Source organism: Meles meles, chromosome 18 (genome assembly GCF_922984935.1).
Source record: "Meles meles chromosome 18, mMelMel3.1 paternal haplotype, whole genome shotgun sequence".
NCBI classification, from domain to species: domain Eukaryota; kingdom Metazoa; phylum Chordata; class Mammalia; order Carnivora; family Mustelidae; genus Meles; species Meles meles.
Genome location: NC_060083.1, coordinates 59,137,167 through 59,161,847, shown reverse-complemented (window position 1 = coordinate 59,161,847; position 24,681 = coordinate 59,137,167). Strand labels below are relative to the sequence as shown.

The following is a 24,681-nucleotide window of genomic DNA, read 5'->3' as shown; positions in this document are numbered from 1 at the left end:
CGGGCAGTCTTTCTGTGTCTGCACGTAGAACTTGCCGTCATTTTTTAAAAACAGCGGCATAGACCTTCTGTGCTAAAATTAATTTAACTGCTGGGGCAGATCTTGCCGGGTCCATTATGCAGTAATTCATTGCTCTGGTCCTGCAGGGTCCCACCTGCTTGTGCTTAAGACGTCACAAAAGGCTGTTAGACGTCTCATAACCTTTTCTGGATTTTGATACTTCACCTAAGAAATCGCAGATGAGTCCCCAGGCTTGGGCATCACGTGTCAGGGAATCCGCAGTCTGCTTCAACTCAAACTCTGATCCCTTATCCCTCAGGATTAACGCTGCACCAGCACCGCCCCGTGGGGAGGGACCCCCCTCCCCCGCCCCCCCCCCGCGCCCCCTTAAAGATCCACCTCGGAGGCGGGGGTAGTTTCCATAATAACTACAGCTGCCCCAGGGCGCCGCCCCGGGCTGGGTCCCAAGCTACCATGAGTCAGCTCTATTCTGTGAGCCATATAATGAGGCTGCAGGTCTCGCCTGGTGCCCGGTTCAATTACTGCCGATCTTGTGTCGGTCTTCGAGCTGCGTCGCTGCAGGGCGGGCGGGACTGAGAGCCAGAATGTTGGGGGCGGGGGAGGGGGGCAGTGCCACCGCTAGGCCCACCGCGGTGGAGGCGGCCGGAAGGTGGGGGCCCTCCCGCCCGTACTGTGAGGCTGGCGGAGGTGTCAGGTCCTGGCACGAGGGTTCTCCTCCCCGTACGGACATTCTCACCCCCAACCTCGGAGGGCTTGGGTCTGACTTCATGACACGGACGGGAAGTTTTCTTGACGCCGCTCCGCCAGCCAGCCCGCCGGGCCATCACGTCCTGGACGCGGGCCTTGCCCTCATCTCCAACGCTACGGCGACGACCCTAACCGGGGGCAAAGTCACGGACTCGGGGGTCCGCAAATGCTCTTTGAGAGAATAAAGATGCCCCAGCAGGTGACTGTTCACCATTCCCTACACCTGGTTTAGATTACTGTCCCCATTCCGTGAATGTGCACTTTTGTGTTCAGGGCCTTTACGATTAATTCCCCTGTGGCAGGTCCAACTGTTTATTCCTGTTCCATTGAAGAGGGGATGGGCGGTGGGGAAGGCACCCGCCGATTAGTTATGCAATTAGGGGAGTCAAAAGACTACAAGTTCCAGAATGCAGCCTTCCGCAAGCGTAGAGAAAAGCCTATTGAGGGAGCATTGCCTTCTGGGAATTGTAGTCTTCAGCTTGTTTGTGACGCAGGCGAAACTCGGGGGCGAGGGGGGAAGCGAGTAAACTATTACCACGTGACGCTCGAGATCAGGTGGTTGGGTCAGGCTCCGCACGAGAGCTGTGATTGGCTGACTCTAATACGAACGACGCCACTAGGGGCGGGCCGTAGAGGGGCGCAAGCGCACTGCGTTGGGAGTCTCGGGACCCTTTTGCGAGAGACTATGGCGCTCAACAAGAATCACTCGGAGGGCGGCGGAGTGATCGTCAACAACACGGAGAGGTGAAAACACTGCGGAAGGATCCTGGAGGAGGGAAGGGAGGACGTGGGAGGTGGGCGGGTGGGCGGTCGGGGGTAAACCCGTGAACAGGGTAAACTGTCGGGGTGCGGTGGGTGGGGGGTAACGGCTGGAGGCGGGGCCGGAGGCAGGAGCGGCGGGGCTGCCGCGATTGGCCGGGGGTGGGGCGGCTGGAGGGGGCCGGGGCTGCGGGAGACAGGTGGGGCCCTGAGGGTCGATGACTTCAAGAGGTGGGAAAAGCTTTAGACAATAATTGCCGCTTACCGGGCGGTTGCTACGTGCCAGGCCGCGCTCCTCTTCTGCCTTCTTTAATATGTAAGCGCGGCGCGGCGGATGCTGTGCCGCACACCTTACAGCTAGGGAAACTGAGGCGCGGGGAGGCTAAGTAACTTGCCTGCAATCACAGAGCTGTAAATAACACAGCTGGGATTCCGGGAAGGACGACTTTACTCAGAAGTCAGTAGGCTTAACTACAGTACAGAGCCTTCCAGCATATTTCAGAACTGCTGAGCGTCCAGATGAGAAACTGAGGCCCAGAGGTGCAGTTAAATAGATGTTTGTCAAATGTCCAACACATCTCCTAGCGCGGTGTCCGTCCTTGTGTCTGTCTCTTGAATGCCTGTTGACTTGGGTCACCTCCCAGAGCAGAGGTCTCCCAGCCTTAGACTTTCTCTTATACCTCCTAAACCCAGATGGAGTCTGTTGTCTCTTCTCCCCTCTCTGGACTTCTAGGTGTCTTCTCTCTTGCTCCTTGGGCTCTGGGAATTAGATCTTGGTTGAACTGTACTAACCCTGAAATGCCTCTTGACGGCAGAAGGTTTATGAGGAGTCTGAGTCCCCAGAAGAGACTTGGTGGGATCAGAGCCTTGTAGCCTGCCACAGCCGGCACCCAGGAATGCTTGATAAGTCAGGAGAACGCCTGGGGTGCCCTGGCTTCAGGATGCTGATGGTCCCACCATCTTAACCTGCTCAGGGTCTTCGGGACCAGCCTGTTCTGGTAATGACCTCTTTTCTTTGAGCAGCATTTCTTAAATAAATACATACACATGTGTGTATATATAAGATATATATACATATTAAGAGTTATTTATTTGAGAGAGAGAGGGAGAGGGCCCGTGCGAGCGCAGGGGAAGGAGCAGAGGGAGAGAGAGAATGAACAAGCACACTCCCTGCTGAGCTCAGAGCCCCATTTGGGGCTCGGTCCCAGGACCCTGAGATCATGACCTGAACAGAAAGCAAGGGTCGGCCACTTAACCCATCTGCCAAGCCACTCAGGCCCTCTCTGAGCTGGACTTCTCTGCGGTGCCAGTCCGCTTTCCCACTTACCTTCCCCAGTGAAGACAGTTGTGATACTTGGGAGGAGGAAGACAGATGGAACCGTGTGAACTTGGACCTTGTTATCGTATAATCGGAGAAACCTCACATTGTTCCCGGTTTGTAAGTCTCTCTGTGTGCGAGCCAGTCCCGGGCCTGGAAAAACACTTTTGATGCCATTTGGTAACATCTCCTGGGACTATTTTTCTTTCTTTCTCAGTGGCGCTTTGTGGGACAAGAATGTGTCTGTCCTGGTGAGCCTCTTACCTGGCTTCAGGCTCTGTGCTGCTTAAATAATGGGGTGCCTTGTTTTAGAAGATATTTCAGCCTCATTCCTGAAAAAAAAATTGTGTGTACGGCAATTGGAGTTTATTTATTTTTTTTTTTAAAGATTTTATTTATTTATTTGACAGAGAGATTACAAGCAGACAGAGAGGCAGGCAGAGAGAGAGAGAGAGGGAAGCAGGCTCGCTGCCGAGCAGAGAGCCCGATGCAGGACTCGATCCCAGGACCCTGAGATCATGACCTGAGCCGAAGGCAGCGGCCCAACCCACTGAGCCACCCAGGCGCCCAGCAATTGGAGTTTAAATTAGCGTTTAAAATTTCATGGTAGAATAGCGAGCCTTACTCTTCAAGTGATGAGTCCCTTTGAGAATAATGAAATCTGCAGATTCTTCCAGGAAAGTGCGCGGACACCGTCATCTCAAGGGCTTCATGGACTCCCAGCCCTGCAGACCCCGTTCAGGAAGCCCAGGTGTTTTGGTTTTTTGTTTTTGTTTCTGTTTTTTTAAAGATTTTACTTATTTATTCGACAGACAGAAATCACAAGCAGGCAGAGAGGCAGGCAGAGAGAGAGGAGGAAGCAGGCTCCCCGCTGAGCAGAGAGCCCGATGCGGGGCTCAATCTCAGGACCTTGAGATCATGACCTGAGCCGAAGGCAGAGGCTTAACCCACTGAGCCACCCAGGCACCCCAGGAAGCCCAGGTTTAAAGGAATTGTGACATAAGCTCTTTGGTAACGCGTGATCGTGTTTTAGAGGGTTTGTGTATCAGTACTAACAAGCCAGTGAATAAGACACTTATTATAGGGGCTCAGAAGAAAATGGGAGAGTCAACTCAGGTAATCTAATGAGATTTGAGGGATGATGGTGTTACGGCTTTCATATCCTCGGCTCTCCTGCTGTGGTCACCTGGAGAGGTGTATATGTGGGGCTTGGGGAAGTTCTGTAGACCCCCACCTTGCTCATCCCTTCCAAGGCTATATTAATGGTTTCCTTGCAGCACTGTCCACACAGGTTTGAGACCCGATGTGCCAGACACCTGCTTACGGGGGGAGGGGCCCGTCCCTGGGGAAAGCAGGGCATGGCTCCGAGCTGGCTCATCAGGGCCTGTCCTCGTTTCTCATCCCAGCATCCTGATGTCTTATGACCACGTGGAACTTACATTCAATGACATGAAGAACGTGCCCGAGGCCTTCAAAGGGACCAAGAAAGGCACCGTCTACCTTACCCCTTACCGGGTGAGTCGCACCGCGGGACAGTTTGAAAGCTCATGGTTCCTGGGGGCCGTTGTGAGTCTTAGGTCAGCCTCGTGAGCCCGGTGGCCTCTGAACCTGGGGAGCGTTAGTTCCCCACTCCACATGTTTCTGTCACTTGCTCCTGGGTTCTAGAACCACCAGCCTCTCTGAGTAGCTGAACCGACCCCTGGACATTGAGTCCATGCAGCTTCCGGAACAGTGCCTGTAAAATCCGCCTGTTGTTGGGTGCAGTTGCTGGGATGACTTGGGGCCCAGAGTGGGGAGCTGTTACGACTTTGATTTCCGTAAGAGCTGCCCACGAGGCCTTTGTGCACGACCAGAGGGACAAATGTGGTAAACAGGATACAGCAGCGCCCCCAGAGCCTCCAGGCTGGGCAGACGGCCCACCACAGCCCGGCAGAGCCAGGAATGCCAGACTGCAGCTTGGGCCTTGCCTGCGAATGACCCAGGCCGACTGAGAGCTTTCCAGAGAAAGACAAATGGCCATTCTTAGAAAAGGTTCACTGCCCGTAGCTACCAAGAGTTCGATTTAAAGATGGTTGGAAGAGAGAGGCATATCTTCAAGTTTCCCTCACCGCGACTTAGCGGAGACAAAGGAGCCTGAAAACCTCTTTTCTGGTGGCATCTTCAGTCCAGATGGAAGGGTTTTAAAAGAGAGTTTCCAAGTGCAGGCTGGGACCCTCCTGCTGTTTGGGCAGCACCGCCTGCCACTCCTTCGCTCTCTGTTCTGTGAAGCTTGGGCTGTGCCTCCCCCTTCTGAAACCGGCACTGCCCTCCCCAGGCTCCCTGCCCGACCTTTGTAGCCCCTCACTTGCCAGGCACATCTACCACGTGTCGAGCAGAGCAGCCTGTCTCTCGGGTGTGATCTGATGCTGTGAGCGGCATGTTCTCCTCGGGCACTCCCACGTTCAGCCTCTCTGGCCAGACTGCACACAGGCCCTTTCACTTTTTTTTTTTCTTTTTTTTTCAGATTTTGTTTATTTGACAGAGCACAAGCAGGGAGCAGCAGGCAGAGGGAAAAAGAGACGCAGGCTCCCCGCTGAGCAGGGAACCCGATGCAGGGCTCCATCCCAGGACTCTGGGATCGTGACCTGAGCCAAGGGCAGACCCTTATCTGTCTGAGCCACCCAGGCGCCCAGGCCCTTCGCTTTCAGAGCTCTCCCGGAGCTTCTGGTGCAGAGAGTGCCCCGGGGCCGCGGGGCCCTGGCGCAAGGGGCCGACTCCTCACACGCAGGAAGTGATAGCCGAGCGGGCAGGGCTGCGGCATGGGCACTGAGGGCTCCCCTCCTGTCTCCCTGCAGATCATCTTTCTGTCCAAAGGCAGAGATGCCATGCAGTCCTTCATGATGCCGTTTTATCTGATGAAGGACTGTGAGATCAAGCAGCCCGTGTTTGGTGCAAATTACATCAAGGGAACAGTGAAGGCTGAAGCAGGAGGTGGGTGATGGGGCTCAGACGGGGCTTCCAAAGCACGGCTCTGGTCGCGCCTCTGCTGTCTTGGAGACATCCTCTTTGGCTGTCTTTTTTTTTTTGTCTTTTTTAAAAGATTTTATTTATTCATTTGAGCGCGCGCATAGGCAGAGGGATCAGTAGAGGGAAAGGGAGAAACAGGCTCCCTGCCCAGCCAGAAGCCTGACTTGGGGCTCAATCCCAGGACCCTGAAATCACGACCCAAGCCGAAGGCAGATGCTCAACCGGCTGAGCCACGCGGGCGCCCCAGGCTTTGGCTGTCTTAATCACCCCCAGCCTTGTCCTCTTCCTGGCTCTGGATTAGCCCCCACGACCCCCCGCCAGGGCTGCCAGCTATCGAGCAGAGGCGGGCCTTTGAATGGTAAGAGCTGGGAGAGGCGGACATTGAAGGTAGCAGCTCGTCTCCCTTTTCAGAGTGAAATCAGCCAGGTGACTTGAAAAAATAAGTAAAAATGATTAATCGTGACCTGGGGAGTGTGTTCACATTTTAGGTATGGGAAGACCTGTGTCAGGGCTTGGGAATGGCCTTTTCCCTAGAGCCGGGAAGAGCCAGCTGCCCCTCTCCTGCCTGGAGGTGCCTTGCTTGGTGGCGGGCAGGAGACTCCAGAGACCTCTGTGTTGAACTTGGCCTCTCCCTCCCACCCAGCCCAGTTGAGTCTTGCTCTCTCGGGGCTCACAGTTCCCCTCGGGCAGCAGCCAGGCTAGAGCGGCGAGGGGTCCATCCTTACGCCCCTCAGGAGGGATCGGCTCTGAACTTGAATGCGTCTTGTTGCTGAAGGAAACTGCTCAGGAACTTGCTTCATGGAGGGGTGGGAGGGTCTAGTGCTGATGAACTTCCCTGGGTGGGGATGGGACAACTGGGAAAGCTTGTTCCAAGAAAGAAAAGTCCCCTGTCCTAAAGCCTGTCGTGCGGACACACCGTGTGGGCGGCACCCGAGAAGCAGCTGTGCGGGAAGGCGGGCGGGCGCTGCGGAGTCTGCCCTTGCCCCAGGGGCACCGGGCAGAGACCCCGAGAGAACAGAGAGCCATCTCTCTGGTGTAACCTGGGTTCTTTTCCCGAGCTGTTGACGGCCCTGTTCCCCTCCCAGGTGGCTGGGAAGGCGCGGCGTCCTACAAGTTGACCTTTACGGCAGGGGGCGCCATCGAGTTTGGACAACGGATGCTACAGGTGGCGTCCCAAGGTATCGGCGCTCTGAAAGTTCGGGCGAAAACATATTTAAATGTGTGGGTTTTAATTTGTTCGTTTGAGTTTGTTCACTTTTTGTTCTGTTTTTTTAAGCACTCGAGAGAGGTCTCTGGGCCCCGGGCGACCAGGGCTGGGAATTGGGAAGGAAACTTGTCATTAGCATCACTCTGGCCTGTACCTCAGAGGCCAGGTGTACCCGGCCCGGAGCCTGTATGGGACATTGGGACAAAACTCTTTGGACTCCAGGATGTTTTACTGCGGCCTCATAAGAACCAGAAACCCAACCATTAAGCTCCCGTGCAACAGTTTAAAGTTCAGCAGACATCCCCGTGTTGTCCCCAGATCACCCCAGCCACATCTGGGACCCTGTCCCACATCTGAGCCTCCCTCTTTGTGTCCATCCGTCTGTCTGTCCACCCCTGTCCTGGCCCCGGCCTGTGTCCCCATCCAGATCCCTCGCTTCCTCCCCGACGGAGGCTGGCTCAAGCGTGGACAGGGAGGGGAATGGGGCGGGGTGAGGCGTGTCTGCTCTGCACATTCCGGGGACCCTGCAGCCCCCCTTGGTAGGCGGCACTCACTTCTCTCTCCCCTGTACTTGTTTATAGCCTCCCGAGGCGAAGTCCCCAGTGGAGCCTATGGCTATCCCCACATGCCCGGCGGGGCCTATGTCTTTCCCCCGCCAGTCGCCAATGGAATGTACCCCTGCCCTCCTGGCTACCCCTACCCACCGCCCCCACCTGGTGAGTGTGTCCTTCGCTGCCCAGCCCTCACCCCACCCACCCAGGCCAGGGGGTTGTCGAGGGGAGACTTCAGGACGGACAGAGGAGCTGGAGAGGCCCGGGAGGTGCCCGCTGAGGGAGCCAGGGCTGGCTTGCTCACTGGGTCCCTTTCTCCCCCGCTGAGCAGAGTTCTATCCGGGACCGCCCATGATGGACGGGGCCATGGGCTATGCGCAGCCTCCCCCACCGCCCTACCCTGGGCCCATGGAACCTCCGGTCAGCGGCCCTGATGTCCCCTCCACTCCTGCAGGTGAGACCCTGGGCCGCTCCCACTCCTGGGGGATCAGCCCGCTCCTCTCCAGGGCTGCACGGAGAGCCACAGAGAATGGCTAGAGGTTGGCCGGGAGCCCTCGATGGGGAATGGGCCCTGGCCTTGGCCTAGTCCGGGAGACCCGCAGTGTGGTGGCTGCTGGTGGAGATCTGGACCGCAGCCCCCTCTCTCCCCCACAGCTAGTCGGGTGGTGCCCTGGGGCAGGGAAGGTCTCCCTCTGTCAGTCTGGTCATCCGCAGTGGGAAGGTGGCAGTGTGCCCTGGGCGGGATCGTGGGGAGGATCAGGTCGGGAGCGAGGCTCCGAAGGAGCTGGAAGAAGGAATCGGGTAGCACCAGCCGTCGGGAGCGGGACCTGGCGGGAATCTCCCCCCGTTGGGGCTGACCCCAAGTGTGTTTGCTCTCGAAGCTGAAGCCAAGGCTGCGGAAGCGGCGGCAAGCGCCTATTACAACCCGGGCAACCCGCACAACGTCTACATGCCCACGGTGAGCGGGCGCCGGGCGCGGGTGGGCTGTGTGCAGGGCTCGGGGCGCGGGGAGACCTTGTCTTGTCGTGAACCTTCTAATTGAGATCTTTCTTCTTCCTTCCTTAGAACCAGCCTCCGCCACCTCCCTACTACCCCCCAGAAGATAAGAAGACCCAGTAGACCCCTCCCGCCCCTGCCTCCCACCCCTCATCACTCTTCCCTTCCCTTCCCCTTGGGGCTGAGACTGGGGCTGGGGGGTGAGGGAAGGGCCTTGTTCTTCCTCCAGGTCTGATTATAAACCACTTCCCAGGAACTGGTGTTGAGGGAAGGGGGGGCCCTTGATTCGGGTGCCGCGCCTCCCCGCTTCTAGCTCGGAGCCCGCGGCACGGCTCGGAACGCTTCCCTCTCGCCGCCTCCGGAGCTCTGCTCAGAGCACGGGCCTCCGTCCCGTTTCTGTCTTGTTCTAGTAGCTTCTGCCCACAGAGGGACTCTCTGGCCACCTCCTCGTCCACAGTCCAGCTCCCTCGTTCTGGAATCCACTTTCTGCTCCGCTTGGGAACTCCCTCAGACCGGCCTCACGTCTTCCTGGGGGCCCCCACCGGGCCCCACTCACATTCCCTCCGCTCCAGCCTGTGCCTCACGGTGGAAGGCCACCTTCCCGCGGACTGTCAGCCCACATTCCGATCCCAGCCAGCCTCCAGCCCGGTCACGCTCACCTTCCCCGCCCTGTCCTGTCCTTGGTCACCTGTTGCCACCACTTTGACATGGGGAGCGTCCAAGGGGTGGGCGGCATCAGGCCAGGCTGCTGCTTCCCTCCAGATAACGTTTGGCTTTTGTCGCCCTCTGCCTTCTCTTTTCCCTCTAGAAGGGGCTTCTCAGACTGGAATTGGAGAATGCACGTTCATTCCATCATGCCGCTTGGGGCTGCTGGGTGGGCTGGAACACAGGTCCCTGACCCGGGGGCGTGGCCTGAGCCTGTGTGCTGACTGTGACCTCTCCCAGCCCCTCCCCTGCCCTCTTCCCTTTAAGCTTCATGCCTAACCAGTGATCCGCCCCCTGGATGCACTAATATTTGCTCTTCATTTGCTTCTGGACTGGCCGTGAAGTGAGGAGATGGTTATTTAATGAGAATTCCCTATTTATTTGACAAAAAATGACAACAAAAAACCCCAGTTAATATATTAATGTTAAATAAACCCTCTTTGCACCTTGATTTGTTCGCTGAAAATGTGAAGTAGTAAAAATGCAGTGACTGGACCCTTTCTGGCTCTGTGTGTGGTGACCAGTGGGAGCTCTTGGGAAAAGAGACCGGTCTGGCTGCTGAGGGCCCTGGGGGGGGGGGGGGCGGCGCTGGGGAGACCGTGCCCTCCCCGTGCGAGAGCCTCTTGTTCCCACAGCACTCCGAGGCCTGCGCAGGCCGGGAAGGCCTCCCACTGTTCCGTGGTGGTTACTCAGCAACTTGGCCCACCCGGGGGTCCCCTGGGGCCTGGCACAGCCCAGCAGCTGTCCTGGGCCTGAGGCCTTGGAGGCGGGCCCTGGCCTGCTGTGCTCACCACTTCAGGGAAATGCAGCCCTGGCCCCTGCCTCCGGCCATGAGGTGTTTGTGGGAGGAACATGTACCCCGGTGCCTTCAGTGTGTGACTTCGTGGGGACCTCTGTGTCTGGGAGGAGAGGGAAGCGGAGGAAACAGCCAGAGTCCTTCCCAGGGCCTGCACCCTGCTGGGCCCTGGCCTGGAGGGGGGCTGTGGGCACGCCAGCACCACGTCTGGAAGCTCTTGGAGTGTCGGTGTGTCTGTCCCTCCTGGCTGGGCAGCAGCGCTCCTCCAGCCACCACCTCCGGCCAGCCTCGCCAGGAGGCCCCGGAGTTGGCTCGGGCCCCTACAAGGGCGTCTGAAGGGAGCAGCTCCTGGCAGTCCGGGTGGGGGCGGGGGCGCAGGGCTGTCTCCGCCCTGCATAGCTTGGCCCCGTCACCTTGGTGGAATGTCACCTGTGGGCTGGAGCGAGTGGAGCCACCAGCTGCGGGCTGGGGAGAGGTCTCGGGAGCCTCCACCCGGCGCCCTGCCCACCCCCGCCCTCGGTCCTCGCCTGTTCGGGGAAGTCTGTGGGTGAGAAACCGCCCCCCACCCCAAGCCAGGGCGTCTCCCCTGGGTCCCTGGTCTGGGCACACCCGCACTGTGGGGCAGACCCTGACGCCCCCTGCCGGGGAGCCCTGGACCCCACCCCCACCCCAAAACGCGCACAAGGGCCTCCGTGGGAGGGCGGGCTGGGGTGGGGCTGGGCCGGCCCGCGGGGGCCACCTGCCTCCAGCCAAAGACAGTCCTCGCAGGATCCCCGGCCGGCGGGAGGCAGGGAGGTGTAGGCCTTTGAGATGGTGAAACCCTGACCAGAACCCGAGCCCCGGCCCGCCCGGCCCCACCCCTCCCTGGCGCAGGGTGGCACCCAGTGCTCTTTGCATAATCCTGTGGCTTCTCTATCTTTCCCCGCGGCGGAGCGGCCCCCATGGCGACGCCGCTCTCCCACCTCCAGCGGCGCCCTCCCCTCGTGCGCCAGGCCATCAAGATAAGGCGGCGCAGGGTCAGAGACCTGCAGGATCCGCCCGCCCACAGCGCTCAGGAGGTAGGGGTGACCTCGGGGAGGAGGCGAGTGGCCAGGGTGGGGCTCTGCGGTCTCTGGGCGCGGGAGTCCTCCTCTTGCGGGCTGGGGTTGAGGATGCGGTCCCCTGCTCTGCCTGTCGCGGCTCCTGGAAAGGGCCTTCTGGGTTGGCCGGCCGGGGTCTGCCGTGTGTTCTCTGGGCCATCCTGGGCCTCGGGTCTGGGGTCGCAGCCTCTCTGAGCCCCCTTCCTCTGGAGGGGCCACCCGCCCGCCGTAGCCTCTGGTCTTCCCGCTCCAAAGACACCTGCTCCACTAGACAGGGGGTGGCCCTGCTGTGGGCCAGGCGGCTTGGGGATCCGCTGAGCGGTCCCCAGGCCTGCCTGGCATGACCCTCGGTCTCCCACATCCACTGCTGGGCCCCACTTCCGCCGCTGGGGTGTGGAGCGTGGCCGCCCGATAAGCAGAGCTGCTTCCTCTGGGGAAGGAAGGGGCCACGGGTGCAGAGAGCTCGCGCTGCGGGGGCCGCTGAGCGCCAATGGACCTCAGCCACGGCGGGCCGGGGGACGAGGAGGGCGGCCCAGGGACTGGGCTCGCAGGAGGCCTGCTGTGGGAACAGGTGTGCGGCGCTGGTGGGCTGGAGGCGGGGAGCTAGGGACCCCGCAGCCCCGGCCCGGCCTGGCCTGCCCTGGGAGGAGCCGTTGCTGCTGTCTGAGCCCTGGTCCAAGCCTCCGGGCCACCTTGTCTTTTCACCTTGCTCCCCAGATCGAGCCTCCATCCCACCACCTCTCTCCTGAGGAGGTAAGAATCGGAGTGTTGGGGAGGCAGGGAGGTGCTGGGAACACAGTCCTGGGGTACTGACTAAGGCAGGTGGCCACACGGCGGTGGGGGGGTGCGGTGGGCACTTCTGGGCCTTAACCCGCCACCCCCATGCACTGTGGGCGCCTTGTCCCAGCTTTGGCCATGCCGAGTTGGTGCCAGGATGGGCTGGGGGGCGGGGGCTCACCTTGCAGGGGGCGGCCGGGGATTCCCGAGGTGACCCTGCCGTGTCTCAGCGGGCCCTGCTCTACGAGGAAGCTCTCTACACCGTCCTGCACCGCCTGGGGCAGCCTGAGCCCAGCCACGTGCGCGAGGCCTCGGAGCTCCTGTCGTACCTGCAGGAGGTGAGTGCGGCCCCGCGGCGCCCTCTGACCTGCCGCCCCCACCCCGGAGTTCTCTGTCCCCCGCCCCGTGCCCCGCGCCTCCCACGCTCCTGCCCCACCAGGCCTTCCACATGCCGCCCGACGAGCACCAGCAGATGCTGCAGCGCGTCCAGAAGCTTGAGGTAACCCTGGTCCAGGACCAGCCTGGGGCAGCGGCTGGGAAGCCCAGCACCCTCTGGGACTCAGGCTCACCCTTCTGTCCTTCTAGAAGCCAATATTTTGTCTGAAGGCAACCGTGAAACAAGCCAAGGGCATTCTGGGCAAAGACGTCAGTGGTGAGCAGGGGGTGAGGGCCCCCGAGGGCCCCCTTCCCAGCCCCCTCCTCCTCCCCAGCGGTCCGTCCCAGAATCCAGCTGGAACTCCCAGCTCCCAGATGTCCCCTGCGTGCTGTTGGCCCCAGGGCCTTTGAATCTGGGATGGGGAGGGACTCTGCCCCTGGACTGGGGTGATGAGGGCGTCGTCTCCCGGGGAGCCCTGCTGACACCCAGGTGGCCTTGTCCTTCCCCTCCTCGCCAGGATTCAGTGACCCCTACTGCCTGCTGGGCATCGAGCAGGGGGTGAGCGTTCAGGCGGGCAGCCCTGGGTCCCGGCGTCGGCAGAAGGCAGTGGTGAGGCACACCATCCCGGAGGAGCAGACGCACCGCACCCAGGTCGTCGAGCAGACCCTCAACCCTGTCTGGGAGGAGACTTTCATCCTGTGCGTGGTCCTGTCCCCTCAGGGCGAGCAGCAGTACTTCCTGGCTCGGGGGAGGGGACTTGGCTTGATTGGAGGCGGGGCCTGCTCCCTAGGCCAGAGACAGAAGAGTGTGCTAGGAGGGTGTGGAGGGTTCGGCCCAGCTGGGTTGATCTGGGGGCTAGGCCCAAGCCTTGCGGAGGAAAGAGAAGTTTGCAAGGAGGGGCTCAGAGGGGACAGTGGGTAAGTGGGGGGTGGGAGCTTCCCAGAACAGGCTCTGGTGGGGTCCGGCCCTCCAAGGCCCTCAGCCAGGTCCTTTTCTCCCCATAGGGAGTTTGAGGACATAAGCAGCTCGAGCTTCCATCTGGACATGTGGTGAGGGGCCTACCCTGCCCGTAGGGGTCCGGGGGGGGGGCATTCAGGATGGCAGGACCTTCTCCCAAAGACGCCAAGGGCTCCCGGACAGCCTCTCTGTCTCCTGCCCACACCTTGGCCCCCGCAGGGACATGGACACGGTGGAGTCCGTCAGACAGAAGCTCGGGGAGCTCACAGATCTGCATGGGCTGCGAAGGTGAAGGCCCCGGGAAGAGGTGCCTGCGGGAAGGAGTGTGGGCTCTTTCTGCCCTCCCTGTGTGTGCATATCGGTTGCTGGGCTGCAGGCTGTGTCCAGGCCCAGGGGGCCGCAGGAGGGGGACAGGTCCCTGCCAGACACCTCAGTGTCTTCACCCCTCTCATGGCCCCTGCCTGGAACAGGATCTTCAAGGAGGCGCGGAAGGACAAAGGCCAGGACGATTTTCTGGGGAACGTCGTCGTGAGGCTACAGGTGAGTGGGGTCAGGAAATAGGGTTTTGGGGGAGGGACTGTGGACGCACACCAAGCATGGGCCTGGGCCGCTCCCGCCGGTCTGGCCCCCCAGGACCTGCGCTGCCGAGAGGACCACTGGTACCCTCTGGAGCCCTGCACCGAGACCTACCCGGACCGCGGCCGCTGCCACCTCCAGTTCCAGCTCATTCACAAGCGGGTGGGTCTGGGGCCGGGAGCAGGGCGTCGTCCGATGGCCCGTCTGGGTGGGGCAGGCTGCCCCCGGGGACAGGGTCCTCTCCTCACGGCCACGCCGGCCCCGTTGCAGAGAGCCCCGGCCGCCAGCCGCTCCCAGCCCAGCTACGCGGTGCACCTGCTCTTGCTGCAGCAGCTGGTGTCCCATGAGGTCACCCAGCACCAGGTACCGCCCTCCTTGCGCTGGGTGCGGGGGCGGGGGGGGGGGGTGGTACGGGGCCTGCCGGCCAGGTCCTGACACCCTGCTACCCCGTGCCCTCAGGCAGGCAGCACCTCCTGGGATGGGTCACTGAGTCCCCACGCTGCCACCATCCTCTTTCTCCACGCGACACAGAAGGACCTCTCTGACTTCCACCAGTCCATGGCGTGAGTGCGCCTGGGAGGGGTCGCCTGGGAGGCGCCAGCCTCTCCCTCCCTGCCTGTGCGCCTATAAACCGGCAGGCCGGAGTCTAACCCTTGCAAGATCTCTGTTTGGCGGCAACCGTGTGTGTCAGGTTTTGAGTCCACTGCCTGCTTTCCAGATCTGGAGGTGTTCCGCACAGAGTCGCAGCTCCAGCTTCCCAAGCACCCCAAGTGCCGTTGTCCTGCTGGGCTGCAAGGGGTCACACATGGCAGAGCGCGGGGCCTCCGCAGCCCCTCACGGCTGCCATTGGCCCGAGTCACCCCCTGACACTCTCTGAGTCCCTTCTGGGCATTTGAATTTGCTGCCCCTGCCCCAGAGGTAGCCTTGTGCCCCAGCTCCAGGCCTCTGGAGTCAACAGATTGGTGCGCTGGCATTTCCATATCCCCGGCGAGGGGCCCGTCACGTCCCCTGCAACCCCCGTAGGTTGTGGGGAGGTGTTCGAGTGCAGGTGAGGTGTGCAGTGGGCCGGGGCCCACCTGGTGGGTGCAGCCCGGGGCCACCGAGGACACTTGGCGTTTGAATAGGGGGTGGGCGGAGGTGGGGACAAGGACAGCTTGTAGGACCATGGGCAGGTCGGTATCCCCAGACAGGTGGGGAGCGACGCAAGTTTAATTTGCATGTTTGAAGAGCACCTTCAAGGGGGTTCCCCAGGAGGTCGGTGGGGGCGGGGCGTCTCGCTGTTCCCCCCAAGCCCCCGCCCCCGCTGGCTGGCTGAGGCCTTCCCGTGTGCCACAGGCAGTGGCTGGCCTACAGCCGGCTCTACCAGAGCCTGGAGTTCCCGAGCAGCTGCCTCCTGCACCCCATCACCAGCATCGAGTACCAGTGGATCCAGGGCCGGCTCAAGGGAGAACAGGTGGGCCGCGCAGGGGGACGAGGAGCGCGGGGCGGGCAGGGCCCGGGGAGCCGGCTCCGCGCCCCGGGCCCCCGGCTCAGCTCCCGCCGCTCGGCCCGCAGCTGGAGGAGCTGGCCGCCTCGTTCAGCAGCCTGCTGGCCTACGGCCTCTCCCTCATCCGCAAGTTCCGCTCTGTCTTCCCCCTGTCTGTGGCCGACTCCCCGGCCCGGCTGCAGTCTCTGCTCAGGTCAGCGGCTCCCTCTCCCGCTCCCTCAGTGGGGTGGGGGAGCAAGGGGGAGCCCCGGGGAGGGGGGCGCCCGCTGCCCCTGTGGGTGGAGGCCCCGGCACAGCCGCCCCGTCTCCACAGGGTCCTGGTCCAGATGTGCAAAATGAAGGCCTTCGGAGAGCTGCGCCCTGACAGCGCCCCTCTGCCCCGGCTGGTGGCCCAGACGCTGAAGGTGCGGGCGCGGCCCACGCCGGGGACGAGCGGGCATGGTGGGCCCGAGCCTGGCAGCCCTCCCCGCTCACCGCCTCTTTGCCCGCAGACTGGCACCGCCGAGTGGTTCCACCTGAAGCAGCAGCACCATCAGCCCATGGTGCAGGTAGGGGGGGCTTGGGCAGGGCAGGAGGGGGCAGGCGGGGTGCTGGGGCCCTGCGGGTCTGAGCTCGGCGCCCCTCTGTCCCTACCAGGGCTTGCTGGAGGCAGGCAAAGCCCTGCTGGGCCTGGTACAGGACGTCGTCGGCGACCTGCTTCAGTGCCGGCACACGTGGAACAAGATCTTCCAGAAGTGAGCCCGTGGCTGGGTAGGGAGGTCGCGCGGTAGGGGCTCAGAATGGGGACCAGGAGGGCCCCGGAGGTGCTCCCGGGTCACACCTGTGGCCTTCCTTGCAGCACGCTTAAGGTCGACCTCTTCTCCATGGCTTTCGCGGAGCTGCAGTGGCTGGTGAGTCTCCCCCTGGGTCTCCAGGTTGCCCTCCACCCTGGCTCCGGAGCCCTGTCCCACTGCCTGCCCTTTGCAGGTGGCCAAGCGGGTGCAGGACCACACAGCGGCCGTGGCGGGCAGTCCCGTGTCCCCGGAGATGGGCGAGAGTCTATTCCAGCTCTACGTCAGCCTCAAGGAGCTCTACCAGCTGCGACCAGACCCCACAGACAGGTAGGTGGGCAGCTGGCTTTGGCACAAAAGAGAGGAGAAGGTCAAGGAGGGGCCGTGCTAGCCCTGGCATTCCCCAGGCTGAGCCCCAGCTCTCCTTAGGGATGGAGTCCTGGCCCTGGATGGCTTTCACCGCTGGTTCCAGCCCGCCATCCCCTCCTGGCTGCAGAAGACTTACAGCGTGGCCCTGGCGCGGGTGCAGCGTGCGGTGCAGATGGATGAGGTAGGCGCAGGGCCTGAGACGGGGGCCCGGCTGTGGGGCTTGGGGCTCTGCTGGGACCTCTAGGACGCGCAGAGTTGGTGACCAGCTCTTGAGGCCAGTTGTGTGTACCCCGCTGTCTCCTGATACCCCTGGTTTTAATTTTAACTGTGGCTTTGCTTTCCAGCCTGATCTTTGCAGCCTGGGGGTCTGGGTGGAGCCTGCCTGCCCCTTGTAGCCCCCTGCCTACCTGCTTGGTGGCGGTAGAGGTTCTGAATGCCTGTGGAAGGCAGGAGGGAGGGAGGGGCATGAATCCGGCCAGCGCTGAGCCCTCCGTTCTGCACCCCCCCAGCTGGTGCCCCTGGGTGAACTGACCAAGCACAGCACATCTGCCGTGGACCTGTCCACCTGCTTCGCTCAGATCAGCCGCACTGCCCGGCAGCTGGACTGGCCCGACCCGGAGGAGGCCTTCATGATCACCGTCAAGTTTGTGGAGGTGCAGCGACTTCCCGTGTCCTTCCCCGTCTTCCTAGGACAGCCTCGTTTGACGTGTCCTGATTCTCCCAAGCTCTTGCCCTAGCAGCCTCCCAGGGGCTAAGTCTTAAATCCCCAAGTCACTGAGATTTCCATGCCTCCCCGCACTGGGGCCCCCCAGACGCCCCCCGCACTGATCGTCCTCTCCCCACCCCAGGATACTTGTCGGCTGGCTCTGGTATACTGCAGCCTTATAAAGGCCCGGGCCCGTGAGCTCTCTGCAAGCCAGAAGGACCAGGGCCAGGCAGCCAACATGGTAAGGACCAGAGCCGGACGTCGGGCCGGGGGTGCGGGTAGGGACGGCCGGTCCCGGCAAGCTCAGGAGGCCCCCATCCCTGCGTGCCTGCCCTCAGCTGTGCGTGGTGGTGAATGACATGGAGCAGCTGCGGCTGGTGATCGGCAAGCTGCCCGCCCAGCTGGCCTGGGAGGCCCTGGAACAGCGCGTCGGGGCCGTGCTGGAGCAGGGCCAGCTGCAGAACACGCTGCACGCCCAGCTGCAGGGCGCGCTGGCCGGGCTGAGCCACGAGATCCGCACCGGCGTCCGCACCCTGGCGCGGCAGGTAATCTGTCCCCCTCGCAGGGACCACACCCTGCCCATCGTCGGCCTGAAGCACCCCCAAGCAGGACTTTCCACCCCTTCCTGAACCGAAACTCCGGCACCCAGTGACCTCACCCTATCCCCCGTGCTCACGCCCCGGCCTCCCTCCTGCTGTTTTGTGTCCCCAGCTGGAGGTGGGCATTGCCACGCACATCCAGAAACTCGTGGGCGTCAAGGAGTCTGTCCTGCCTGAGGATGTGAGTGGCCCTCCCCGCTCACCGTTGCCAAAGGGGCTTAGGGTGGGAGGGGCAGAAGGCCGTGGGTATCGGAGATGAGTCCCCCAGACTTGGGCAGGAAATGTTCCCTCCTGGGCCTTGGTTTCCTCCTTGGATGCTAAGGGGGCAGGGGTGGGTCATTCCGCGGGCTCTCCCTGAATCTGCCTGGGGCCCGCAGGCAGGGAGGGCTTAGCCTCGCAGCCGAACTGATGTGGGTGTGCAGCCTTCTGAGTTCCCTGTTTCTGCGAGCCCGCCGGCCTCGGGGGGCAGAGAGAGTGATGGTACCTTCGCTGTCTGGGAGAAGGTCACTCTGGATTTCAGCAACTCTCTAAGCGCTCTGTCACGGGCGTAGATTTAGGCACGGAGGTGTGGATCGGGGAGGAAAAGTGATAGAGAACTCCTGCCTTCCCAGAGCTCACATTCTGCGGGGGGCGGTGGAGAAGAGCCAGAACCATAGCTGTGCCTAGAATTACACGAGTGTGTGCGTGCAGTGACAACGTACTGCAGAAAATGAAGATTTGTATTCATATTTGTGCTTTTTTAAAAAAAAGATTTTATTTATTTATTGGACACAGAGAGAGAGATCACAAGCAGGCAGAGAGGCAGGCAGAGGGAGAGGAGGAAGCAGGCTCCCCGCTGAGCAGAGAGCCCGATGCGGGACTCGATCCCAGGACCCTGAGATCATGACCCAAGCCGAAGGCAGAGGCTTAACCCACTGAGCCACCCAGGCGCCCCATTTGTGCTTTTTTAAAAAGGTATTTTTAGACAGTGGTAGAGAAGGCCGTACTCAGAGGGTGACAGCTGAGTCAGGACCTCGATGAAGCCAGAGAAGGATCCCTGAGGGTTTCTAGGGGAGGGCATGGCCAGGCCCTGCGGCAGGACAGTGCACCGGCCGCCGGAGGGCCCCAGAAGAGGTGGGGGCGGCTGGAGCCCCCCGCGGGCAGGGCTCCCTCAGCGCCGGCACACGTTCTGAATGAAGCAGGCGAAAGCTCCTGGCCCTGTTTCCTCTTCCGAGTCAGGGCATGGGCATGGGCCACAGCCAGACTTGCCGCCCACCCCTCTCCCCAGGCCATTCTGCCCCTGATGAAGTTTCTGGAGGTGAAGCTCTGCTACATGAACACCAACTTGGTGCAGGAGAACTTCAGCAGGTGTGCGGCGGCCTCCCGCTCCGTCCCCACCCCCCGCCTCTCTTCTCTGGCCTCAGCCATTTTCAGGGGAGGATGCAACCAGCCTCTGCTTAAATGCTCACTCCTAGGGACAGGGAGCTCACTACTTCACACACCTGCCCATTTCCCTTTAGGCTGAGCAGAAAGCTGCCTGCCCTTTCTCCCTTAGCCCTGGGCTGTCTGTCCCTCCTAACATTACAGGCAAATGGTGTCTCTCCCAGGATCCAGGGGAACTTCTCGTTGGGGTCTCTCTCAAAGCAGGGGTCCTGCACATCAGGCAGCAGGACTAGCGGTCCAGGACGTGGGCTCTGGCCCACCTGGATTCAGACTCTAGTTTGCTGCTGCTGGGTGGGTACGTTGAGCGGATTACTCAAGTTTCCCGTGCCGATGGTCACAGTTCTGGCCTCTAGTGAGAATCAAGTGAGTCACATGGCGTCCGAAGCGCAGCCCCTGTGCAAAGGAAGTGGTCGGTGCTGAGCTGCCCGACGATGAGCGCGGGTCCTCCCCACAGGAACTGGGCTCCGAGGCTGCTGCCCCTCCCCCCGGAGGTTCACTCCTGGTGGCTCGGGAGGGGCCCAGGGAGCCCACCGCTGCTATTTCTCGGGCCACGGTATGCCAAGTGTTCAGCTCAAACAGCTAGAACTCCACTGCAGGGACTTAGCACAGTCTCAAGAGCAGTTAGGACACTGCGAGCGCAGGAAGCACGCGAATCGCGAGTCCGCTGCGTCCGTTACCTGCCTTGACGGCGACCTTCCCCACTCTTAATGATGCAACCCCGTTTTTGCTTTTTGTGCTGAGTCGTGTGACTCTCCTTTGACATGGGATTTCCGTTATTGCAGGTAGTTAGCAGGACTGTGGCTTGGTTGCTACTTTTTTCTCCCCAAGGGCAGTAGATGCTTATCCGGGTGGACATCCTATTCATTCTGGCCACTCCCATACTGAATCGTCACTCTGTCATTGGGGGACCGGCCTCCCCGCCCCACCTCCTTGTTGGGGTTTGATAATCCTACTGAGGAAGGTTCTTTGCTGGGTTGTGAAGCATGTTGGTTGGGACTGGCCCCATCTGCCCCCCTTCCCCCCACTCCCCTGCACTTGTCCTCCCTCCCTCTACTCCTGCCTGCTGCCCTGGTCCCCGCCTTACCTGAGAAGCAAGTGGAAGTGGGAGCGTGGGCTGGGGACGAGCTGGGGGTAGGCCTGGGTCCCTTTCTCAAGAGTGTCTCTGCTTCCTCCTCGGCTGGACTGGTGTCCCTCTGCACCTCCCCCCAGTCTCCTGACCCTGCTCTGGACCCACACGCTCACGGTGCTCATAGAGGCGGCTGCCTCCCAGCGGAGCTGCCCCCTGGCCTCCAGCAGGCTGAAGGTTGCCCTGCAGGTAAGAATAGCCGGTCCAGCAAGTGATAACGCTGGCTGGAGACAAGTGATCATCCTGGTGCGGTCACGTCTGCCATCTCACCCCTAGAATCTGGAGATCTGCTTCTACGCAGAGGGCTGTGGCCTGCCACCTGCGGCGCTGCACACCGACGACTTCCAGGTAGGGGGCGTTAGGTGAGCTGGCGGGGTAGGGGGAACCTGCCTTTCTGTGCTCACCTGTGTCCAGTACCAGCTGCATAATTTACGGGGCCGGCACAGAAAGAAAATGCGGGCCCCTTTGTCCAAAAATTACTAAGAACGGCAACAACAAAATTACTAAGACAGCAACAACAGGAGCATTCAACCAAGCAGAAGGTTCTTTAAACTCGGTGACGGGACGGCTGTGCAACTGTGTGGGGGGCACACCTGTGAAGCCCACCCTGTCCGTGCCTCGGCTGTCCCGGGGGGCCATCCCGAGGGTGGGTTCCCCAGCCGAGGCTCCCCGACAGCCGGAGCTTTGCTATCCCATCGCTGCCGGCACCGGACGGGGGTGACTGGGACAGCTCAGGGGGCTTCTCAGCTGCGCCTCGTTCCCAGGCTCTGCAGAGGGACCTGGAGCTGCAGGCGGCCTCCAGTCGGGAGCTCATCCGGAAGTACTTCTGCAGCCGCATCCAGCGGCAGGTGAGGCTCTTTCCCTCCGCGCCGTCCCGGCGCACCTGCAGCCTCGCCTCCCCTCTGCCCCACACTGCCCCCCGCGCTCCACCCCTAGGCGGAAACCACTACTGAGGAGCTGGGGGCGGTCACAGTCAAGGCTTCCTACCGCGCCTCCGAGCAGAAGCTGCGTGTGGAACTGCTCAGCGCCTCCAGCCTGCTGCCCCTGGACTCCAACGGTGAGTGCAGGCTGCCCGCCGGCTTCTCCCCGCGGCCTCACTCTGTATCCCCGCAACGTCCCCCGCGTCCCTGGCAGTTCCGCTCTCCCGGGAGGGAGCGCTGGGTGCATTTCCTTCGTGCTACCAGGAGGGGGCAGTGCTGCTGAGCAGGGCACGGCGGCAGCAGCTGGGAACTGGAGGCGCGGAGCTGGGATATCCTTGGCAACGTCACGTCCCCAGGTGACCTCCCCACTTGCCAGGCTCCAGCGACCCCTTTGTCCAGCTGACCTTGGAGCCCAGGCACGAGTTCCCTGAGCTGGCCCCCCGGGAGACCCAAAAGCACAAGAAGGACCTTCACCCCCTGTTTGATGAGACCTTTGAATTGTGAGTGGGCTCCCCTGCTTGCCACCCTTCCCCAGCCCTGGACTTCTCAGTCCTGCTCCTGCCACCTGAGGCCGGTTCTGAAAGGAACGCATTTGGGTCCCAGGGAGGGGCAACTGGAACAGGGGTTTGCTGGAACCCTGCGAGGAGGAGCGGGACTGCAGGGGAGAAGGCCCCCACCTGTTGGACTTAGAGGCTTGCTTCCAGGAAATGGTCCTGCTCCTGAGGTGCTCTGTTCCCCAAAACAGGAGGGTCTGGGGAACACAGGCCCCTGGTATAAAGTCCCAGCCCGCAGTCAGAGGCCACGTCCGTCAGCACACGCCAGGCTGAGAAACGCTTTTGCCATCCTAATCCCCACCTGTCTGCTCTCAGCCCTGGCCTGTCCTCGATGACCAGTGATGAACGGTGTGTGGGGGTGGGTGCCAGTGACCGTGCAGGGGGCAGGCCGCTGAGCCCCTCTCTCTCCCCCACTCAGCCTGGTGCCTGCTGAGCCATGCCTGAAGGACGGAGCTTGCCTTCTGCTAACGGTGCTGGACCATGACACGCTGGGGGCCGATGACTTGGAAGGGGAGGCCTTTCTGCCACTACGTTCGGTGCCAGGCCTGACCGGGACTGAGGAGCCTGGAGAGGTGCCTCAGACCCGCCTGCCCCTCACCTACCCTGCACTCAACAGTAGGTCTGAGCCCCGGGGCAGAGGCTGGCCCAGCACCGGGGGGTGCCGGGGAGGGGCAGCCCATGAAGGTCAGGCAGTGGCCCCAAGGGAAGCGAATGAAGGTGGGGTCAGAGGAACCCCTCCTTGGATGTGGAAGCCAGTGGAGTCAGGGTGGTGTCTCGTGTGCTGAGTGGCTCTCTTGGTCTGATCGGGAGAGCAGTGAAACCTGGGAGGCCAAGTGCCGTGGGACTGCAGTGTGGGGGAGGTCACCGGGAAGGCTACGTGGGGGAAGAGGCTGGGTGTCCGACGGGGGCGCACAGGCCAGGCGTTCTCCAGGTTGGACGGTAAGAACAGGTGACACGTCCGAGCACTTACTATGGGCCAGCTGTGCGCACAGTGCTGCAGCCGCCTCGCCCGTCAGCTGCTAATACGGCTGTTTTACAGACGGGTAAACTGAGGCACAGAGGTGAGCTATAGCCTGCGGTTCTAACACCGGACCCCGAGGCGCACCTCACTTGGCCTCTGCCAGCGCCGTCATGCGTCTCGGTCTCGCCTCATCCGTCAGGCTGTCCTGTGAGCTTGGCTGGTGTGTGTCCGTTACTGGTTTCCAGGATGGCTGGAGAATGGGTCCGTGCTGTGTCCCCTGCCACTACCCAGGCACTGCCTCCCCCCGCCGCAGTCTGACGCCCAAACGCCTCTCTCCACAGGGGATCCCATCCTGCAGCTGCTGGAGAGCCGGAAGGGTGATCGGGAGGCCCAGGTGTTTGTGAGGCTGCGGCGGCAGCGGGCCAGGCAGGCCTCCCAGCACGCCCCGAGGCCAGGGCAGTAGCAGCGGAGGTTGGGGCTGGGCGCCCAGTAGGGTGGGCTCTCCCGGAAGGTGTGGGTTCTCCCCACCATAGTGCCAGCCCCCCAGCCTGGCTGAATGCTCCAGAAGGGCCCCGCTAGTCTGGGGAACCCCAGCGTGAAGATCCCCTCTGGTCCTTCTGCCAGAGCAGGGGCCCATGGTGCGGTGCCAGGACCCTGTTAGTGTTCATTCCCTCCTTCCTGCCAAGGCCACCTTCAGCCACGGCCTCCGCCTTCTCTACCCGATCTCGGCGCCAGGGGGCGGGGCAGCGGTCTGCGGCTCCGGGGGGGCAGAGCCGGCTCAGCCATCTGTTTCTGGCAGGCCCGTTCCAGTCACCGGGGTGGAGGTTAGGCTCCCTTGGGCCTATTCTTTAGCCCCCTACCTTGGTTCACGTGGGGCTAGGGCCACGGCACAAAGCCTCCTGGGGAGGGGAGGGGACCCTGCCAGAGACGAGGCTACAGCTGCCCTGGTGGGTAGGGCGGCGGCTGAAATGAGGGTTAGTCCTCTCCTGAGGTGGCTGCCAGTGCCCAGGCCGGGGAGCCTAGAGGGGTTGGCAAGGAGGAGCAGAAGCAGAAAAGACGGCTTGGCCAGCCGTGTCTACTGAGGACACCTCCTCCCTGGGACAGTACCTGCCACTTAGGAACTTTCTTAGCAAAAATAAAAGAAGGAAAAACAATCCATTGTCCTCTAAGGAACTATACTGTTAGCCTGCATTGGGGCCGAGAAGATTATAGTCAGGCCATGCAAACCCCCTCCTCAGCCGTCAGGAGACCTTGAGCTGCCCCTGACCTAGGGCCTGGCCCACCCCTCACTCCCCCATGTTCTAGAGCAGGCGTGGGAGTAACTGATGCACGTGACTGGGCACGTCAGTTTGTGGGTGCTGCCCGGCACTCCGAGGGGAGCACTGGAAGTCGGGGGAGGGCCTCCCACAAGTGGAGGCTGAGTGGCTAGTTGAGGGCTTAGAGGAGCAGGGTCCTAGGCCAGGCGTACCCTGTATTGGTAGTCAGAGCACAAGGCCAGGCTGTCATTCTAGCTGTATGACCCTGTTTGAGTCCCTTAACCTTGTATGATGTGGGCTGGAGGTCCCATGAGACCATCTTCAAGGCTCCTTCAGCTCTGAACCTCAGCCCCACACAGAGCTCAGCGGGTGCATTTTCTCAGGGCCACCGGCTAGGCCAGCTCTGAGCAGGGGAAGCAGGTGGCTCAAAGGCTGAGACCCTCCTCCTCCTCCTGCTGCTTTTATGAGAAAGCAGTATGTGTCTGCTTCTCCGGGAGACGAGGGGCCTGTCGTCTTCCACCAAACAGGCATCCTGTCCCAGCAGACAGTGGGTCCCTGAAGACCCACTATCCTTCCACTGAAGGAAGTCCCCAGGGCTAAAGGTCTCCGAACTCATTTGCACCAGCAGGCCTGGGTGGGAG

At 61.7% G+C, this 24,681-nt stretch overlaps 2 protein-coding genes across 11 annotated transcripts; both read left to right on the top strand.

Moving 5' to 3' along the window:
- The first annotated feature begins 1,405 nt into the window (after positions 1-1,405).
- WBP2 (WW domain binding protein 2) lies at positions 1,406-9,805 on the top strand. 3 transcript variants are annotated; one of them, XM_045986146.1, is made up of 8 exons: positions 1,406-1,512; positions 4,252-4,360; positions 5,680-5,815; positions 6,937-7,029; positions 7,640-7,774; positions 7,941-8,063; positions 8,491-8,567; positions 8,675-9,805. In XM_045986146.1, the coding sequence occupies exons 1-8, from the start codon at positions 1,454-1,456 to the stop codon at positions 8,726-8,728; spliced, it is 786 nt and encodes a 261-aa protein (XP_045842102.1). In that variant the 5' UTR covers positions 1,406-1,453; the 3' UTR covers positions 8,729-9,805. The 3 variants fall into 3 exon arrangements, with proteins under 3 accessions (XP_045842102.1, XP_045842105.1, XP_045842104.1); XM_045986148.1 differs by lacking the exon at positions 1,406-1,512 and adding an exon at positions 1,883-2,067; XM_045986149.1 differs by lacking the exon at positions 7,640-7,774.
- Positions 9,806-10,848: 1,043 nt separating this feature from the next.
- Positions 10,849-24,446, top strand: UNC13D (unc-13 homolog D). Of its 8 annotated transcripts, none has more exons than XM_045985653.1 (32): positions 10,857-11,164; positions 11,903-11,938; positions 12,193-12,300; positions 12,402-12,461; positions 12,548-12,614; positions 12,856-13,036; positions 13,343-13,387; positions 13,515-13,583; positions 13,766-13,835; positions 13,929-14,033; positions 14,142-14,234; positions 14,331-14,434; positions 15,207-15,324; positions 15,426-15,550; positions 15,671-15,761; positions 15,849-15,899; positions 15,994-16,091; positions 16,196-16,247; positions 16,324-16,457; positions 16,557-16,677; positions 17,006-17,149; positions 17,345-17,443; positions 17,541-17,747; positions 17,914-17,982; positions 19,069-19,148; positions 20,433-20,538; positions 20,626-20,697; positions 21,114-21,197; positions 21,286-21,406; positions 21,646-21,769; positions 22,242-22,438; positions 23,126-24,445. In XM_045985653.1, exons 1-32 carry the CDS (start codon positions 11,048-11,050, stop codon positions 23,245-23,247), a joined length of 3,270 nt encoding a protein of 1,089 aa, XP_045841609.1. In that variant the 5' UTR covers positions 10,857-11,047; the 3' UTR covers positions 23,248-24,445. The 8 variants fall into 8 exon arrangements, 7 of the variants coding, with proteins under 7 accessions (XP_045841612.1, XP_045841610.1, XP_045841609.1 ...); XM_045985650.1 differs by having other exon boundaries at positions 12,151-12,300; positions 15,849-15,905; XM_045985652.1 differs by having other exon boundaries at positions 10,858-11,164; positions 15,849-15,905; positions 23,126-24,444.
- Positions 24,447-24,681: the final 235 nt, after the last annotated feature.

Bases quoted from the DNA above. Each gene is read 5' to 3' on its own strand.
- WBP2 (XM_045986146.1), top strand. From the start codon at position 1,454: ATGGCGCTCAACAAGAATCACTCGGAGGGCGGCGGAGTGATCGTCAAC. The intron at 5,816-6,936 runs GTGGGTGATGGG...TTCCCCTCCCAG, and splicing joins AGTGAAGGCTGAAGCAGGAG to GTGGCTGGGAAGGCGCGGCG. The intron at 7,775-7,940 runs GTGAGTGTGTCC...CCCGCTGAGCAG, and splicing joins CTACCCACCGCCCCCACCTG to AGTTCTATCCGGGACCGCCC.
- UNC13D (XM_045985650.1), top strand. From the start codon at position 11,048: ATGGCGACGCCGCTCTCCCACCTCCAGCGGCGCCCTCCCCTCGTGCGC. The intron at 11,939-12,150 runs GTAAGAATCGGA...CTCACCTTGCAG, and splicing joins ACCACCTCTCTCCTGAGGAG to GGGGCGGCCGGGGATTCCCG. The intron at 14,435-15,206 runs GTGAGTGCGCCT...CGTGTGCCACAG, and splicing joins GACTTCCACCAGTCCATGGC to GCAGTGGCTGGCCTACAGCC.